This window comes from Lepus europaeus, chromosome 6 (genome assembly GCF_033115175.1).
Source record: "Lepus europaeus isolate LE1 chromosome 6, mLepTim1.pri, whole genome shotgun sequence".
Taxonomy (NCBI): Eukaryota; Metazoa; Chordata; class Mammalia; order Lagomorpha; family Leporidae; genus Lepus; species Lepus europaeus.
In genome coordinates this window covers 39,306,260-39,326,252 of record NC_084832.1, presented here as the reverse complement: position 1 = coordinate 39,326,252, position 19,993 = coordinate 39,306,260, and the positions used below count along the sequence as shown (strand labels likewise).

Sequence of the window (19,993 nt, the reverse complement as noted above, 5' to 3'; positions counted from 1 at the left end):
TTCCCTAGGTACCTAGTCATAGATCGCTGCAGTTGGAGAGATTTCTTGGGCCCTTCCCTCTCCATTACTTCTACCCTGATCATGACACCGCTGGCTCTACTTCCCAAACATCTGTCTGGGCTGTCCGCTCCAGCTTGTCCCCACAACGGTGGCGGATCTGTTAGGTTCTTGTGCTTTTCTCCAGAACCAGCTTCTGATGGGTTTGTTTCCCTGTCTTAGGTCTGACCCCCCTTATCCCCCCTGCCAGTGTATTGCCCGAGCTGTGCTCCAAGACAATTTTCTGAAAATAATCTGATCCCATCATTCCCTAGCCCATGGTCTCCCGGGCACGTTGTTGTAAAAACTCTCATGGCAGCCTGCTGTGGTTGAGGACTTCCCCATCTGTCCACCCTTCTTAGCAGTGCAGTACTGAGGAGGGCTTTGAGTCGTCTTCATCCCTGTGGCCCCTGGGCTAACCCAGTGCTTGGTGTTAATAAACACTTGTTGAGGAACTGAATGAAACTAATTAAAATACTTCCCATTGTTTACTTTCAAAAAGAGTAAACCAAAGAGGAATCTATTTTGTGAGGCAGAGTTTACTGCTTGCATTCTATCCATTCGATGGTCTTTTCTAGTGTAATGAATTAGAATGTAGGCTTTCAAAAAGTAAAATAAATTTCGGAGGTTTCATTTAAAACTGCAGACACAGGTCTAGTGCGCAAACAAATATCATATTTTCATCTTTAAAATCAGTAAACTGAATTTCAGCGACTGAAATTTTTTAGCTGTTAATTTTTTAAAAAGATTTGTTTGTTTATTTGTAAAGCAGAGTAGGGGATATCTCCATCTACTGTCTCATTCCCCAGATGGCTACAACAGCCTGGGCTGAGCTAGCCTGAAGGCAGGAACCAGGAACCCTAGTTGGGTCTCCCACACAGGTGGCAGGAACTCAAGCACTTGAGCCATCATCCATTGCTTCCCAGGCATGTCAGCAGAGAGCTTGAGAGGAAGCTGAGCAGCTGGGCCTCAAACCTGCACTCTGATATGGGAAGAAGGTGTCTAAGCAGTGGCTTAACCCATTGCACCACACTACCTATCACATTATGAAGATTTTTTAAATGAATTAAACTGTCTCAAGCATTATGAATAAACATTATTTTTACATTAGTAGCAGCTAATTTTGCCATTCAGGATAAGATGGCTGACAATTGTAATCCTGTCATTCTCAGGGAAGACATGAGAAAGTACAAAGGCTGGAGTGAATATTACCCCACCCTCCTTCTAATTCAGCTTTGATAGACAGATAGATGAAACAAGGCAAAAAGCTAAAGATCCCAAGATCCCAAGGTATTTCTAACTTTCTACTGTCACTGTGATTTTAGTGCTATTATCAACAGAATTTCTTTTAAAAAAAACTTGTTTATAATTTATTGAACTTAGATAATAATTGGTAGGCTGTCTTGGAAGCCTTTTTTAAATACCTGAAAAAAGTTCAACTTGCTTGTTCAATGGAAAAAAATTTAAAACAAAGTTTATATCAAATATGCACCAGCCTGGATACCTACATTCAGATCATTATACATCTCCAACACCTTATTTTTTTTCTTTGTAAGACGAAGAGGGGAGGTGAAATGGGGGGAAGTGGAGGAGGGGAGGACACATCTACTGGTTCATTTCCCAAATGCCTGCAACAGCCAGGGCTGGGCCAGGCCGAAGCCAGGACCCCAAAATTCAATTCAGGTCTATCACGTTGCGTGTGAGGACCCAAGCACTTCAGTCATTAAGTGCCGCCTCCTGGAGTGCACATCAGCAGGAAGCTAGATCACAAGCAGAGGAGTTAGAACTTGAACTTGCACTCCTATATGGGATGCAGTAGCCCCAAGTGCTGGCTTAACTGTTGTGACAAAGGCTTAGCTGGGTCCAACATGTTTCTGAATAGTCACTGTCTCTGATAAGTTAAAATAACTCCTTCCACAGTATCAAAACCAAACGCAACACTTTCAGAACATCTCACCACCAACCTAGATTTTGGGTTTTCTTGCCTCGAGGTGACATATAAGTCTGCTTATTTGCAAAGGTGGGGGGGAGAGTTCAGGGCACCCCCTCAGGCAAGACCAATTTCTCCCCTAGTGTTAATGTAAATCGAGCTCACTCCTGGTTTTCCTATCACGTTTTCCATGGTGGATTTTCCAGCCATTGCTGTTTCCTTCACCAGATTTAGGACTCCCCGCTGTCTTTCACGCTGCACCCATTAGTATTCAAAGAGCTGTGTCCTGAACAACCACACTCAGGGGCTGCCTATTTAGTTTTATTTATTGTGTATGCTTCTGCTCCATGTCTTCTTGCTGGCTTTCTCACAAGAAAGTTTTAGTTCACTGGGGGAGGAGGATTAGTTTACTTTCAGAAAAAGTCTTAAAAATAGACCATTTCATGTCACTTGGGACTTTATTCCGTCACACGCTGGAATGGGCAATGAGAAACAGGTAGGTTCTTCCAGGTAGACGTGCTAAGGAATACGGCTCTACTGACCAGATGGGACGGGCAGGACGTTAGAAAATTGGCCTGAGATCAGGTGTAATGATAACAGCACAGGCCCTAGAGAAACCTGAGGTTCAGTTTGTAGCTCCACTGCTTTTTCAATACCTGGCCAGAGACAAGGGCTTCAACTTGACAACTTTAAAGGGATTTGCATAGAAAATATTGTATATAAATAACTTGCACATGCCTGGGACCCTGCAGGTCCTCAGGAATTATCAGCTCCCTCCTGCCATGATCTCTCTCTGTGTTACATACATGCTCAGCATCTTCAACATCTTCCTCTTCCCTATCCTCTTGCCCACTCGGATGTGTTTCCTGCACCCCCTTCTCTTCTGCCATCAATAGATGGCACAGGGAAACAGACTACGTGCTCTAGGGCAAGGGGGGTGCAGCTTCTCCTTGCCTAGCACAGGAGCTGGCCCGAGAGCTCAGCGGACAGGCACTGAGGTAGTCTGTGACATACACAGGAGGGGTTTCCCAAGAGACGAGGTAAGACGAAAGAGGGCAGCGAGGCAGGCCATGTCAGCTCAGGGCACAGCATGGAATGAATGAGCCTCCACCCGGAGATTCATCCTTTGTAAGGTTGAGGGATAGGGGGAAACTGGGATATAGACGGCAACTGAGGTTTAATAGACGAGTGGGACACAGGTGAGAAGGGTCATTCATACCCAGCTTAGCAAGGTGTGCCCAGGGTCCTGGTCATAAGTAGACAGCAAACACTGTGTTCTCCCTTGCAATTTTGTTTGCACTTGACTATTCATATGAGTCTTACCTAGAGTGCTTACAGGTCAGTTACCGAAGATGGAGGCTATGCCTCCTTCCTGCCCTGTGTTCTTCTTGCATGCCAAGAAATACTTGCTTAGTTAAATCTGCCTACGACTGGATCCTTTCAAAGGAAGGACCACCATGTTTTACTAAGTATTTACAATGTATTCTTCAAAAGACTGCTTACACTACCATTTAATTATGAGGAGGACAAAAAGGGCTCATGAAATAAGTTTTATCCCAAGTTTTCTGAATTGGTAGTCTGAAGCAAAGAAATTATACAATTAGAGAGCATCGCAATGAGTGAATGCTAAATTATTCAGACTTTTTACTTTGAACCTACCTACTGTGCACAAAAACATATCCATAGCTATACTCATACACAAACAATTTCAATTCAACAAATAGTTATTGAGTTCCTGTGTTGCATTAGTCACTGAATTTATTTCAGTAATTAAGCTGATATCTCCCTATGGTAATTATGCAATGACTTAATCCATGGATGTTATTAAATTCAAGTTAAAAAAGAAAACTTGAGATTCATACAAGTTAGGTAGTTCTCTAAGGTCACCCACGGTTAGGGACCAGAGAGAGATTCAAACATTTTCTCCTGACTTCAACTTCACTGATATTTCTATTGTATTTTCTGATTTCTCAGCAGCGTCTCATTGCTTTGGCTTGACACGGATTGTCACCTCTGAAAGTCACGTTCAAGTGTGGTCCCATTAAGAAGTATTAGGAAAGAGGTGGGACCAGATGTGTGCTTAAGAAGTGATTCATGCTTTGCCTTCATGAAAAGATTAATCTATTCATTCAATTAATGGATTAATGAGTAAATGAGTTATCTTTAGAGTGGGCCTGCTACAAAAGTCAACGTGACCAAGTCTCTTGGGCATTCATTATCTCCCATCATGTAATCTGGGGGCTCTGCCAGTAAGCAGACCATCCCTGGGGTTGGCTCCTCAACTTTGGATCACACCATGAGCCAAACATAAACCTCTTTCTTTTCTAACTTACCCAGCTATAGTATTGTGTTATTCACAACAGAACATGGAGTGAGACATCCAGCAGCTCACATTTGGGGGCTGTTTGGTCAGGACTTATGGGCAACTTCCTGGGGGGAACTGTCCCCTGAAAAATGTTAGTTTGTTCTTTCATGATTTATTATCTTGGTGTCACCAAACCCTAAGCTTTATCCAACAAGAAGTCTAGACAGGGCATCTGAAATAGAATTTTACGTGGATTGAGTTATTCAACTACTGGATCTAGACATGAAACCATGAACTGGAGCACCCAATTGTCTGACGGAAAGATAGAGCAACATCGTGCATCTGTGCACAAAAGGTCACCAGGATGCACAGCCGTCTTCTTTGAAGGACAATCTTCAGATTACTTTAGAATTTCATTCAGTAAAAGATGTCAAGTTAGAAGCAAGAAATACAGAAATAGCAGCAAAAAATAATGGGACAAAAAAGTGAAAAAGTATGGAAGCAGCAGGCATTTGAGATCAATGTGTGTATGTATATCATATGTCTTCACGTATTTCAAATACATAACCAAGTGTAACTGTTACATAATCAATATGCTGATCATAGTACTTTAAAGTACATCAAGGATCATTAAATGATGCATTGTTTCCTGTATTTGTAAACGTAGAGAACACATGTTTTAGAAATTGTGAGATCAGAATTCATTAATGTTTTGAGCATCCATGTGCATAAACTTTGAGCATAAACTTTCTTTATGTTCAAATTCAGACATGAAGCCAGATTTATAGAACTCTGTGACTGCCTTAAGTTTACTAATTTTTAAGTTTACTGATTTTTAAAGGACACTATTTTTATATGAGTCAGATTGATTACTAAATGTCATAAAATTATCAGAGGACAAGGTTTCAATTTAAAACATAAAAATATTTCCAAATTCATTTAAGACAGAGTATTTCTGTGTTGCAATTACTTTTTAAAACCAGATTTTTCAATTTATCTTTACTTTTTCTTTTCTTTTTTGATTATTATATGTGATATTCTGCAGAACACCGATAATCACCTTCCACTTTAATGTCACGTCACCCATACCACAGGAGAGTTCTAATTTCCTCTTTCAGATCCTGGTCTAGATTAGAACCAACATCTGGTTCTCGTGCACCATCTAGTGGCTGTAAGAATCACTGATGCCTGAGGGTTATTTGCTTGAGAAACTGCTATAGTATTTTTGGGAAAAAGTGACTACTGTAGAACAGAAATAATAGATTAATGATATTATTCTCTTCTACAATTCAAATTTAAAAAAAAACTGATAAATACAATTATTAAAATGAAGGAAACCTGTAGAACCTAGTAGTACAGATTTAAAGGAATACACTAATTTAAATATGCAGCATGTTCATTTAAATACACTATAAAATGCTTCATGTAGAGGGGACACAGTGGTGAATTTAGGCTGGTAAATACGAATAATGAATCAGCTGACAATTATGTGCAAGTGATTGCTAAGATATATGTGTTCTTCCTTTCTTACCTGCCTTAAATGATTTAGTGCAGGCATTAGTAAAGGCATTTAAAAATTCTTGGTCATATCTCCGTGTTACTACTTAAATTCAATATACTTCATGGTTTTTAAATATATTTGTTTTTAAATTCAAAATAAGCCCTCCTCGGCATTTGTTTTACTCTAAATTCCATGCTAATATCTAGAAAACATTTGCCTTTCATATTCCAGAAAATACGTTTAAATGTCTAAGTCCTAAACAATGATCAGGTGCCAACAAAGTACAAAACCAAGTTCTAAAGGCAAAACTGACAAGACTTTCTCAAAGTTTCTCACTGTTGTCTGCTCCCCTCCCATTGCGTGTGTGGCTCTCATAAGTCACCTGTTCTAATCTAAACTTCACACTAATTATCACTGGTCATACAGAAGTAACTTACTCAATATGCCTGAAGCAAAGGTAAGACTAAGAAGATATTTATTGAAAGCATGCAATCCAACCTGAATCCCTACAGAACTAGTGTTGATCTCATTTTGAACACTAAGTTATGAAGCCTTGTATATAGTTATAAATCAGAAGCCAGCAAGGGCTCACATTGATCCAGTTACAGCAAATAAATTAAATTTCATTGTTTTTTAAAAAAACAATGATAGTTTGAGACTTTGTCCATAAAAAGTAACTATCTCTGAATGGATCTGACCTACTTTGGCTTCAGAGGACAATCTGATGTAGCTGTGAGATAGAGAAATGTGGACTTGAGGTAGGACAATTAGGTAGAGTCTTAGCTGTTGGTTAAAGAATTAAGACCCATCTGGATAGAGGTCTCTAGGATATCTCAGGGCTTTGTCACTGAACCTGTCCTATTCAAACATTGATCAATTACTTGGCAAATATGAAGAAGCAGAAGAAGGGAGCTGAAATACTGAAAGCGAGGTGGGCAGGAAGAGGATTTAAATCATTCACATTTAGAAAACTGGGCCCAGGATAGGAGTGCTAAGGACTGCATCATGCCTCTGCTTCTGATCCAGCTTCCTGCTATTGCACCTGGGAGGCAGCAGATGATGGTCCAAGTACTTGGGTTCTTACCATCCATCCTGGCTCCTGGCTTTGGCCTGGCCCAGCAACAGCTGCTGTGAGCACTTGGGGAGTGAACCAGTGGATGAGAGTTATCTCTCTCTCTGTCTCTCTGCCATTTTACCTTTCTTTTCATTTTTCTTTCTCAAAATCATTTACCCATAAATAACCTTAAAATCGCAGTATGAATGATGATTATGACCACTCAGAAATTTTTTTCTTTACTACATAAAATATGACCTACAAATGGAAAACAAATTGTATTTTTTCCTTTCCAGGAAAACAAGGCAAGGTTTGACAATGAAAGAACTTCGAATAAAGCCTAAAACAATTTCCGAGTGCCACATTTTGTGAAAACTGTACTCATAATTTCCTGAGCTGGTTGTGTCTTCACTAACAAACTTTAACCCCCAAAGCAGCAGTCAGGTACAGTCAGTCTGGTACCAACATCAAAAGAAACAAATTGGTTTTAAAAATGATGCAGAGGCCAGCACCACGGCTCAACAGTGCGATGCGCCAGCCGCGGCGGCCATTGGAGGGTGAACCAATGGCAAAAGGAAGACCTTTCTCTCTCTCTCTCTCTCTCACTGTCCACTCTGCCTGTCAAAAAAAAAAAAAAAAAAAAAAAAAGATGCAGCGCCGGCACCGCAGGTCACTAGGCTAATTCTCCACCTGTGGCGCTGGCACTCCGGGTTCTAGTCCTGGTTGGGGTGCCGGTCCTGTTCCGGTTGCTCCTCTTCAGTCCAGCTCTCTGCTGTGGCCTGGGAGGGCAGTGGAGGATGGCCCAAGTGCTTGGGCCCTGCACCCACATGGGAGACCAGGAGAAGCTCCTGGCTTCAGATTGGTGCAGCGCTCCGGCCTCAACATGCCAGCTGTGGCGGCCACTTGGGGGGTGAACCAAGGGAAAAAGGAAGACGACCTCTCTGTCTCTCTCTCTCACTGTCTACTGTCTAACACTGCCTGTCCAAAAAAAAAAAAAAAAAAAAAAGATGCAAAAGCCAATTTAGATTTTAGTACAAACTATCACAGAAAAGAATATGAACACAAATTTGTGATGTTATATATACACACTCCAAAGAGTTTGTCTGTCCCCAAAGTATTTTTGATGCTACATTAGCAACAGACTTTCTGGATATGTTTTTAAGGGCCACATAGGAATAGATTTAAGGGGGGTTGGCATTGTGGTACAGCGGGTTAAGTCACCGCCTACGACATTGGCATCCTACATGAGTGCTGGCTGGAGTCATAGCTGCTCCACTTCAAATCCAGTTCCCTGCTAATGTGCCTGGGAAGGCAGTGAATGACGGCCCAAGTGCTTGGGCCCCTGCCACCCATGTGGCAGACTCAGATGGAATTCCAGACTCCTGGCTTCAGCCTGGCCCTGGCCCAGCCCTGGCATCACAGCCATTTGCAGAGTGAACCAGTGAATGGAAGATTTCTCTTTCCTTCTCTATAACTCTGTCTCTCCTTCTCTGTAACTCTTTCAAATAAATAAATAAGTAAACCAATAAATCTTTAAAAAATAGATTTAAGGGACATGTTTGATTGGAATTCTAGATTAAAATGTTTGGTTTGGGTGCTGATGTTGTGTCCTTGTGGGTTTATGGCTTTACCTGCCATCTGCTGTGCCGGCATCCCATCTAGGTGCTAGTTCATGTTCCAGTTGCTCCACTTCCCATCTAGCTCCCTGCTAATGTGCCTGGGAAAGCAGGGGGGGTGACCCAAGTCCCTGAGCCCCTGCACCCACATGGGAGACCTGGAAGAAGCTCCTGGCTCCTGGTTTTGAATAGGCCCCGCTCCAGCCATTGCGGCCATTTTGGGAGTGAACCAGGGGATGGGAGATCTCTCTCTCTCTTTCTAAAACTCTGCCTTTCAAATAAATAAATAAATCATTAAAAAATGTTTCATCTGGTTTAAAGGATTTTCTATGACAAATTTCATGTTTATGTGCAAAGTTACATAATCTTATATGAACATCTTGTGAATTATTTTCTACATAATACTAAGTGTAGATAGAGTAAATGAAAATATCTAAAATAGATTAGCATTACTAGACCATTATAAATCTTTTGGACACACATCTGTTTGTAGAATTAATGATATACAAAATACTTATTTCATTTTGGATCATCAAGAAACAAGTTGGGGATAACTACCCTTGCACAACATTATCTACTCACTTTAGCCACAAACATTTCCTTGGTATGCGTGTAAAATAAATAGGTTCATCTACCTTTTAAATAAATAAATAAATGTTTCCCCCCAAATATAATAATGGTCCCTAATAATAAAATGGCTATGGAGTAACTATCTCCCAGACTTGAAAAGTTACATGACTCCTCAGGTCAGGGATTCTGTCCTGAATCTACAGCCTGTGCCTAAGCCCTTTCAGTGCCTGGGAAACCATCATTTGAGGGAAAGCTCCAATTACAAATGTATCATTGAAAGTTTGGGTTTAAAAAAACCAATCGGTTATAGGTACATGGAGTATGCAGTCTCATTGTCAGCAGTTTTTGACTTAAATGACCTAAATCAACTTCTAAAAGACTTAACAATATTTTTACCTATATTAAAATAAGCCCACCGACATGATCGCTTCCCTCCATTTGTGGCAAGAAATCACTACAAGATCCACTGAGACTTTGGAGTTGCATCCAGAGAGTCCTGGCTGGGGGAACTGGGTGTGACTGATTTGAGAAAAGATCGTGGTACCTGACAGCGCTGAGGGAAACACCAGGGCCAGCAAGGGAAAATACCGGTGTGATCACCAGAACCTCCCATTCGACCAGAAAGTTCTGAGATTCAAACTGTGCTTCGAGAGGAAGGATCCAACACCGTGAGGGATGAGTACGCTGCCCTCCAATTTCACCCAACTTGTCCTGCAGAAACGTAAGGTGTCTCTCCCAGTGAGTAAAGAGAAATGTGAAAACTTCTCCGTGGAACAGAACTCAGCCAGGACTCACCCTTGTGCACAAGAGACAGCAGCTGCCTCTCGCAGGTTTTTGGGAGGTTCAAATCACAGAAAATACTTGCAAGCGTGCAGAAAGCTCCGTAGCAGTGACTTGCTCTCCCTGAGAGGTGACGATGGACAAGGGGTCCTCCGAACCAGAAGACGCAGTGGACTCCGTGTGACACTCAGATTCTCTGATCACATTTATAAGCCAAGCTTATTAACTCTGCTTCAGCATTCAAGGCTTATGCTGTTTTGAATGATCATTTAGAAATGATGTCTCCTCAACTCTTCTTGTATATGTTAAAACTGTAAGATATAATCCTATACTGCTATGGACCAACATCCTTTAGTAGTCCCTGATTAAAAACCGGCTTTTTATTTCCCATTACTTGGATAAATGGAATAGAGGTGTCGGTGTGAAAATAAGGTTAATACAAATTCCAGAAGGCTCAGCAAATAGGAATAACTCAAAATACATGATGATTCATTGAAGTAAAGGGCATTTTTTTCTACACAGACATGCCCCCATAAAACATCTGTCATTCGGCCTGATCACACTTCCTGCTTTGATCTGTGTTCACTAGCTACGGATAGCATGAGCTATGCTTAGGCAACTTCTATGCCTTTGCTCTCATTCTGAGTGAAAACCAGTGCCTATGAAACAGATGAAAACCTTCAGGGGGAGCTATCCTCAGTGCAGAGGGAAGCGTCTGGAATGAAGTAGAACAAGGACAAGGACTGAAACACGAGTACACATGGAGGAAGACATTTGAAAAATGTGTTGAGCTATCTTAGAAATACCAAAAGTGTGACATGTTAGGTGAGCAAAACAACACTGCAGAGTCTGTAATGCCTCTGTGACTTCAGGCAAGCCCTTACACAATAACGACGAAGCCTGGCCTCGAGGTTTGGCGTTCTGAACCAGCAGCACGACTCTGGAAAGAGTCTCATCATATAAGACAGGCTAAACACAAGGCAAAGAAGGCAGACTGACAGTATTCTGCTATCTAAGCTGGGAATGGTTTACATAAGGTGGTTCTTTTACCATGACTGACATAGGAGTACTATCTGCAGGGTCACGGGAACCCATAACACTTGACGTTGCCACTTAGAAGCAGATGTTGAAGTCTGACCCCTGTCGTGGAGAGACAGGCACTGGGCTTGCTTGTTCACTGCAAGTTTTACATGGAACGCGTCTGAGTTTCCCTGTGCTCTTTGCTTCTGTGAGACTCACCCACTGCAATTGGGTTGTGCGGTTGCACTCCTACCTTCTGTGTCTCTCCAGTGCCTCCTACTGTTAGCTCCCAGTGGCCCTAGAAACCCAGAAGCACGGGATGCCGGCTGAGAGGCGCCCTTGGCAGAGGCTAGGGTAGGCAGAAGCCTGCATGAAGAGTCACTGGTTTATTTCCTAGGTCGTGAGAGGGTGGGTAGTGGGGTAGCTGAGTGGAGGGTGGCACAGTCAGTGAATCACTTGTGGTCTCAACTTCCTTGTCAGTAAACTATGACTACTAAAACTACTCTTTCCATTTTGCAATATATATATTTGCAAATATATATATTGCAAATATATATTGCATATATAAATGTGTATATATATATATATGTATATATATCACTGAGAAACAAACAGAACTAAGTGGAAATGCTTTCAAATACTTCCTACTAGGCCATGTCTATACCAATTTCATTTTTATTGTTTACTTTGCTACTGAAGGGGAGACGGATGAAGGGTGAAAAAAGACCCAAGGGTGGGCATGTGTAAAATGCTAACTTTAAGAGACAGCTTTGTTCAGCTTCTTGTTTGATGTGCCAAGTGGACTTTTAATTTTTTTTTTTTTTTATTCCTAGAAGCAGAGAGAAATCTGGAGAGAGAGAGAGAGAGAGAGAGAGAGAGAGAGAGAGAGAATGAACTCTCATCTGATGCCGGGAGTTAGGAACTCAATCCAGGCCTCCTAGGTGACTGGCATGGACCCAACTATGAATGCCATGACCTGGCACCTTCCAGGGTCTGCATCAGCAGGAAGTTACAATCAGGAGTGGAGCTGGGACTCAGGTCAGGCCCTCTAATACGGGACATGGCACCTTAACTGATGACTTAACTGCTAGGCTATGTACCTGCCTCCGATGTGGACATTTTCAAACATGACATACTACATAATGATAAGATGTTAATGTTGATTATGAAACAAACTACTAGATTCCTGCATTTGTTCCACATTAGAAGTCCCTATGCCATAGAAGTACCTCATCGGTTCCTAAATTTCACTAAGATTTAAGCCTTTTTTGGAGGAGAGAAAAAGAGAGAGAAGGGGAGAGAGAAAGAGAGAGGATACATTCTACCTAGAAGAAAGAAATGAAATTTGAGATGTCAAAGGATACCTCAAAAAGTCTGTGAAAAATAGGATTAAAAGATGTTTATTCTGCTGCCACAAAAAAAAAAAAAATCTGAAACCATGCATAGCTCTTTCACAATATGCGTGTTTTCCATGAACTTTTTGAAGGCCCCTCATTTGCATGATGGGTGGGCACAAAATGCCTCTGGAGCCCACTACTGGTGCCGGATGGATTTGAGTGGCTGCCGCTTTCTGCATGCCCACGGACCCTCAGGTGAGAAGCCTTGCGAAGCTGTACCTGTGTGCGTCCTCCGATGAGCCTTCAGGTGGGAACTTTTTGTGTACACTTTGTTGCATCCCTCAAAATCACACCTGTGGATACGCCGTTTTCTGGAGTCCGGAGATTCGGATCGTCTCTGGCGTCTTGTGCTCTCGATACTAAACGGTGAGATTGAACTGGAAGAAGACAGAATGGAGGCACCTGGTGAGAATCCATAGCACTGGTATTTGCACTGCAGGCCCAGAGGCCTGAGCACACGGCCTCATTCTCTACAGCTTCGCCGACTCAAGGCCACCAGGCCCACGTTTCCTGCTCCCGCTGTCGCAGACGCATCTCATTCCTAAGGCCTGAAAGGCAGGCAGCATGGCTCATTTCTGGTGAAACTCCCAGGGAGAAAGACATGCTTAAAGCCACCACTGCCACCACCACCACAGTCCCCATCATCGGTAGAGACAATGGGGTGGGGGTGCGTTCCAGCCTCACAGCTTTACATGTCTGAATGCTGGTACAGAGGCCTAGGAAGCCCTGCTATAGACCAATGCCAAAATGAATGAACTTAATAAGTAACTGGAGGGTCTGAGGTGCATGCCACAACGTACAACATCGTGTAAAATCACAACATAAGTTGCAAAACAAGTGAGGTCAGGCTGAAAGAAATGACATCAGTACATCAATAACGTGACTCACAACAAGCTATTTCTGTTTGCTAAAGTACACCTGACATTTAACTTTTTGAGCTGGTGATTTTTCATGGTGAAGGATAAAGTGCATTGTATTTAGAGATTAGCTGTTCCACTATTATGAAAAAAAAAAAGAGTTTAACTATGAAATTTGGCCCTGACCTGCATGTTGTTTAAACTTAATGCCCCAGTTGAAAAACAGGATTAGGTTGTAATGTCAGGTAATTGATTAACATGGACTTTCCCAAACCTTAATCTCTTTTGATTGAGACAGAAATGAAATCTATGACTCATCTCTCTTTTTTTGTTATCCATGAAGGTCTTTAAAATCACATTGAAATATGATTAGAAAAAGTCATTATACAGATTTCAATCACAAAAAGATTTACCACTGTTAAAGTTGTGATATATTTCCTTTAAGGTTTTTCATGTTTTGATGCTTTAAGACATTACTTTTTACTAGGATAGTATGTCTTTTAAAAGAAACTGAACATTATAGAAACAGATAAACTTCCCCACTTGTCTTCACCATCATTCTGATCCTTTTTCGTCTTCCCAAGGAAATCTTTAATTGCTAGTTTTCTTAGATCTTTCTAGTTCTTTGAAATTTTGTTCACCTATACATATATGTATTCACAAAAATTCATAGTGTTTTATTTTTAAATTTTACTTTCTTGGAAGACAGACAGATGGACAGAGAGAAATCTCCCATCCAGTGGTTCTCTCTTCAAATGCCTGTAACAGCTGAGATTGGGCCAGCCAAAAGCCAGGAGCCCAGAATACAATCTAGGTATTCCATGTAGGATATGTGTGAGCTATTACCTGCTGCCTCTCATGGTGAGCATAACCAGGGAACCAGAATTTGGAGCAGAGATGGGACTTGAACCCAGGCAGGCTGATATGGGATGCAGACAATCCAACCTGCATCTTAACCACTATTCCAAATGCCTACCTCTGTTTGGCAGTTTTTAAGGGTCAAACAAATAATATCATACTGTTCCTTTCATTTCACAAGTCATTCTATCCCTGACTTATCTGACTCAACATTAAGCATTTAAGACTTATCTGTAGTGCTACACTGTATTGCATTAATCTCAAGCTCTCTCTCTCTCTACACACACACACACACACACACTATAATTCACTGAATCAAAGTTGTATTTTTTTATGTTTTAACATCTCTAAAATCAGGGTGTTTCTTATAATTGATGGTCTGTATAGTTTAAAATTGGTTGATTTTTTTCCTTTGTTAGTGGTACATAAAGCAATGATGCATTTTATAATTGATGACATTTCAACTTAGATTAGGGTCACTGAACTTTTTCTGGAAAGGACTAGACAGTAAATATTTCAGCTTTGAGGGCTACACAATCTTAGGTCACAACTAGGCAGTTTTGCAATTATCTCATGAAAGCAGTTCTAGACAACATATTTATACATCTTTCATTTTTTTTTTTTTAAATCTGAGGCAGAATGAGCGAGAAACAATGAGAGACCTTCACCAGGTGGTTCACTCCCCAAGTGCACATAACAGTCAGGGCTGGGCAGGAGCACAGCTTAGGTCTCCCACATGGGTGGCAGAAACCCAGTTACTTGAGCCACCATCGCTGCTTCCCAGGGTGGATCCTGCACTGGAAGGAAGCTGAAGTCAGAGGCTGAGCCAGGAATCGAGCCCAGGCACTCTGAGGTGGGATGCAGGCGTCCGAAGCATTCAGCCAAGCACTTCACTGCAGACACTATAAATAAGAGTATTGCCATGTTCAAATGAAACTTTGTTTCTAAAAATATTGGGCTGTATTTTTCCACAAGCCACAGCTTGTGTACTCATGACTTAGGTGAAATATGGGAGTAGTTCAATGAATATTCATCCCGGAGTTCTAAAAATACATTTCCTAGAGATGGACATGTCGATTTGCTCTAATTTTACACCATGACATTATTCAGTAAACATTTTTAAAATGTCTCCTTCTACATTTGGTACCTTTTAGGTTTTCAATGTATCTCCTTCCTCATACAAATAACAGATTAGGCAGCCTAAGCTGCGTATCTGGGTAAGATCAAACATAAATTAGGTTTATCTACCTGCATCTCGAAGAGTTTTTTGCAAGATCTGTGTTGGTAAAGCGAAGGAACACACACTAGTGTGGCTAAGTCAATCAGTGCAGATTAGTGGTCTTCCACATAAGCGACTTAGTTGCAAGGACTGTGGTTTATTGTGAGAAGACGGGACAGTTTGACCGTCCTGTCCCAAGAAAGATCAGCTTTGGTCACTCCTGACGAGGTATGTTTCAGCACTGGGTAAGACTCCTGTGAACAAGTAAGACTATGAAGGATAAGAGGGCAACGCCAAGTCAGGTCCTGTTCATGCAGTGATGGAGATCAATCTAGATCTTGGCACTACTGAACAAGCTTGAAGGGACCAACGAGGCCATGCTGCTACATACTACAGCCGCTACATGCACTTAGGGCAGGCCTGGACTCAGAGAGAGACATCTGAATCTACATCAAAATGAAGCTGTATCAGGTGGGCGGTCTGGATGCTAGAAGACCTCATACCCTGCTTTTCTGAATTCTAAAGTGAAATACTTTAGAATACTATGAACAACCACTTAAATGTAACTGCAATAAAAATGATTTGTAAAAGCCGTTAAAAGGGTATATGTAATGCATAGCTGTCCCAAGAAAAGCTGGCTTTGAAATGACACTCAATGGTTACATTTTCTTAATTATCTCTTTTCAATGGCAAAGATAGCCTCAGGAGATGTCAGGAACCTTTAGTTGGTGCCAGCATTGTGGTGCAGTGGGATAAGCTGCCACCTGCAATGTCGGCATCCTGTGAGGGTACCAGTTCCTGTCCTGGCTTCTCCATTTCCAATTCAGCTCCCTGTTAATGTACTTGGGAAAGCAGAAGAAGATGACCAAGTGCTTGGGTCCCTGCTACCCATGTGGGAGACCCAGATGTAGCTCTTGGTTCCTGGCATCAGCCTGGAACCTCAGTGGGTGAGACCCCAGTGGAAAGAAATGGTCATCAAAGAAGGAGGTACTTTTCTCTGAAAGGAGGAGAGAACTTCCACTTTGCTTATGGCCTTGTTTAAATACAGGAGTTTGTGGATCCAAAAGGCTTCAATAGCCTATGCAGCTCATGTCAAGAGCCTGGGATGACCACTGACGTCATACATAAGAGTGTTAATTGTTAAATTAAAAACAGGAGTCACTGTGCACTAACTTCCCATGCAGGACCTCTGTACTCAAAAGAGTTGTATTATAATTATGTCTAAGTGTTCACAAAATTTTATCATTCTTGGGTGCCTCTTTAAAGTTAATTAAGTTTTTTTTTTAAAAAAAAGTGAAATTAACTTCAAGATACAACGACTTTGAACAGCACTTATCCTGACTGTTGAGAAACAGTTTTTTTTTTTTGTTGTTGTTGTTGTTTTTTGGTACAAATTGTTGAACTCTTTACTTAGTATAGAGTTGGTCTTCTGTGTATAAAGTTAATCGAAAATGGATCTTAGTGGAGAATGGGACTGGGAATGGGAGAGGGAGGAGGGGAAGGGGTGGGAGTGTGGGTGGGAGGGCAGGTATGGTGGGAAGAATCACTATATTCCTAAAATTGTACTTAGGAAATGCATAAAGCTTGTAATCCTTAAGTAAAAGGTTTCTTTGAGAAAAAAAAGAAAGCAAAAAATAAATATATAAAATAACCATTGTTTAAGGGCACCTTTCAGAACTACTTAGTCTCTGTAGAAGGGCAGCAGTGGGTGATGGGGCTGGAGTAAAAGGAGAGCAAAGCACAGAAGACTTTAAAGAACACAGGAAAACAAGCAGGGAATGCAACTCCGTGGAGGGCTGTAGGTGTGCTGGGGCCACAGCATGATCCCACAGTTGGTGGCACTGTAGATGGCAGTCTAGGTGGACCATGGCTGCAGACTGGGGGCATGGCCTAGGCAAGTCTAACTAGAAAGGTGACAGTCATGGTACTGGTAATAAGTTTGCGTTTCTGGGGCCTAGGACACTCTTGACATTAGAGAGATGTTTCCTACATAGAAAGAATGGATGTATTGAGCCAGGTGTCACCTAATTTTTAACATTAAATAAGCAATTGATTAATTTTTGTTTTAACTGAGCCTTCTTAGCATTGATTGCGAGTCTTTAGACAATGGACATTCAATTCCCCATTCGTGCATCCATTTCCCCAAGACTTGTATTTTAAATACTACTGGAAAGCAGGGAGTTGAGGTAGTGTCGAAAAATACATGTATCTAAGGGCCTCAGTACTTTTCTCCAAGTTCAAGAGCAAGGCATCCTAACGCACTGCTGACAATAAAAATCCTCAGTGGGTGGCCACTAGTATCTGTGTAGGATGCTGGTCCATGAAATAACCCGAATCTTCCCTCCGATTCTAGCAAGCATCGAGGTACACAGGAAAAGGTGAAGGAGTGAGGCTGACAACCAGCAACACTACGTGCCTCGGGTCACCGTGCGGTTCCATGGACGCACACGTATTTGGTAACAGCGTACTCTTTTTGTAGCTCGGTGTGCCTGCTCTGCTGCCCCTACGCTTTCTGAGCCAAGTGCCCTTTGTTAAGAACGCACACGCAGTATTCTCAAATGCATGCAACCTGACTGCTTTGCTTTAAAATTTGGTGTTATTCTCCAGAATGGAAAATGTGCAGTAACTACTACCTATGCCAGGCACAGGATTCTTCTAATAATACTTGGTAACAAGCTTGGTGTGATGGAAATGGCTGAGGTAAAATAGTTGCTACTGTGTTCCCAAACTCTGGACTAAATACATCCATACGGTTCAAAAGAATAATAAGGAAAGGCACATTCCCTCCCCTGGAAGGTTAGGGCTTTTAGAGCAGTGAACGGAGGCCGGAGGGGGCCTCACAGGCACCACACTGTAATAATTAGATGTAGCGAGAACAAACGAGTGAATCATGACTTTGGCTACACAACAGTCCCACTCGGAATGGCAAGTTAAATTAGAATTAAACCCAGAGAGGCTCGAAAAGTCACATCCAGGAACAGCTCTATTTAAACAGAAGGTACCGCATGGCTGCCATGAAAGAAATTAGGGTTAACTGTAATCAGCAGGTAATAAAAGACCATTTGTCACGGGCGACCTCAGCGTGATGAGATGCCCTTCGCTGAAATTGGAGTTCCTATAGGAGTTTAAAAACAGGGGGGTGCGAGGGGCGGCAGCCCAGGGCTTTCTTTCAAGGCTGGCAAGAGGGCACATACATCTGACATTTAAAAACAAGGGCAGGCAACAGTGGAACTGAAGGTGTTCAGCAAATTCAAGCTCACCCTCAACAGAACTCAAGGAGCGTGGCTGAGGTGGCCACGGCAGCTGACATTTACAGAACGCTTATGCTTCGGCACGCACGTCTCTGGATGCTCGAGCAACAAAGCAACCTTCGGAGGATGACACTGTGAGTGTCTCTGTCTTACAGGGGAAGAAACTGAGGCACAGGGCAGTTATGGCTAAAGCCAAGGCAAGCAGGTGCTGTGCCAGGAAGTGCACCCAAGTGGCTGACTCCAGCAGTGACCCTTAACTGTCACATTCCACTGAGTCACATACATGTGCTAGTGTTACCTACTAGCACATGACAAAACATTAAAAAACAAAAGCCACAAACTAGTATGTATAATGTAAATGTCTCTTCTAACACAATTATCTAAAACAATGACACTTAAAGTGCTCTTACATGGAGCCTGCTAAGGGGGCCAGCGCTGTGGTATAGCAGGTTAAGCTACTTGTCTGTGGTACCAGCGTCTTCTGTAGGTGCAGTTTCGAGTCCTGGCTGCTCCACTTCTGATTCAGCTCCCTCTTAATCCACCTGGGGAAGCAGCAGATGATGGCCACGTGCTTGGGTTTCTACACCCCTATGAGAGACCCAGACGAAGCTCCTGGCATCAGCCTGGCCCAGCCCTGGTCATTGAGGCCATTTAGGGAGTGAACCAGCAGACGGAGGATCTCTCTCCTCTCTCTTTCTCTCTCTTGCTGTTAACTCTCAAATAAATAAATAAATAAATCTTTAAAAAAAGAATTTGTAGATAAATTGTTTTGTAAATACTGCCAGAGAGGCAACAGTATATATACTTACTATTAATTTACCTAAGAAAATATTTTCTGGAGCCGGAACTGTGGCTGAGTGGGTTAAGCTGCTGTCTGGGACACAGGTATCCCACATAAGCATGGTTTTGAGTCTTGCTGCTCCACTTCTGACCCAGCTTCCTGCTAATGTGCTTGGGAAAACAGTGGAAGACGGCTCAACTTTTTGGGCCCCTGCCACCCTTGGGAGACCCGGAAGGAGTTCTTGGTTCTTGGCTTCAGCCTGATCCTGTCCCGACCGCTGTGGTCATTTGGGGGGTGAACCACAGGATGGAAGATCTTCCTCTGTCTCGAATTCTTCCTTTCAAATAGACACATCTTTAAAAATCTTTAAGGGGGTGGTGCTGTGGTACAGCAGGTTAAAGCCCTGGCCTGAAGCGCTGGCATCCCATATGGGCACCGGTTCTAGTCCCGGCTGCTTCTCTTCGGCTCCAGCTCTCTGCTATAGCCTGGGAAAGCAGTGGAAGATGGCCCAAGTCCTTGGGCCCTGCACCGGGTGGGAGACCAGGAGAAGCACCTGGCTCCTGACTATGGATCAGCTCAGCTCTGGCCATTGAGGCCATCTGGGGAGTGAACCAGAGGATGGAAGACTGCTCTCTGTCTCTACCTCTCTCTGTAACTCTTTCAAATAAATAAAATAAATCTTTAGAAAAAATTTTAAAAACATATATTCTTAAAGTTGTTGAAAATCATCTGCTTCTTCCCAGGGAAATGTTCCTTCCAGGGGTAAGTTGGGCCTTGACTTCCTTGACCATTAACTACACACAGTTCCTTCCCCATCA

At 42.3% G+C, this 19,993-nt stretch overlaps 1 protein-coding gene across 5 annotated transcripts in view; it reads right to left on the bottom strand.

The window, feature by feature from the left end:
• The window catches only part of KLF12 (KLF transcription factor 12), a 503,891-nt gene that overhangs the window by 21,566 nt on the left and 462,332 nt on the right, over nucleotides 1-19,993 (bottom strand). For all 5 annotated transcript variants that reach the window (XM_062194091.1, XM_062194088.1, XM_062194087.1 and 2 more), the window contains one exon: nucleotides 12,429-12,586. In XM_062194091.1, the coding sequence (XP_062050075.1) occupies nucleotides 12,429-12,586 (158 nt within the window). The remainder of the gene's footprint in view (nucleotides 1-12,428; nucleotides 12,587-19,993) is intronic.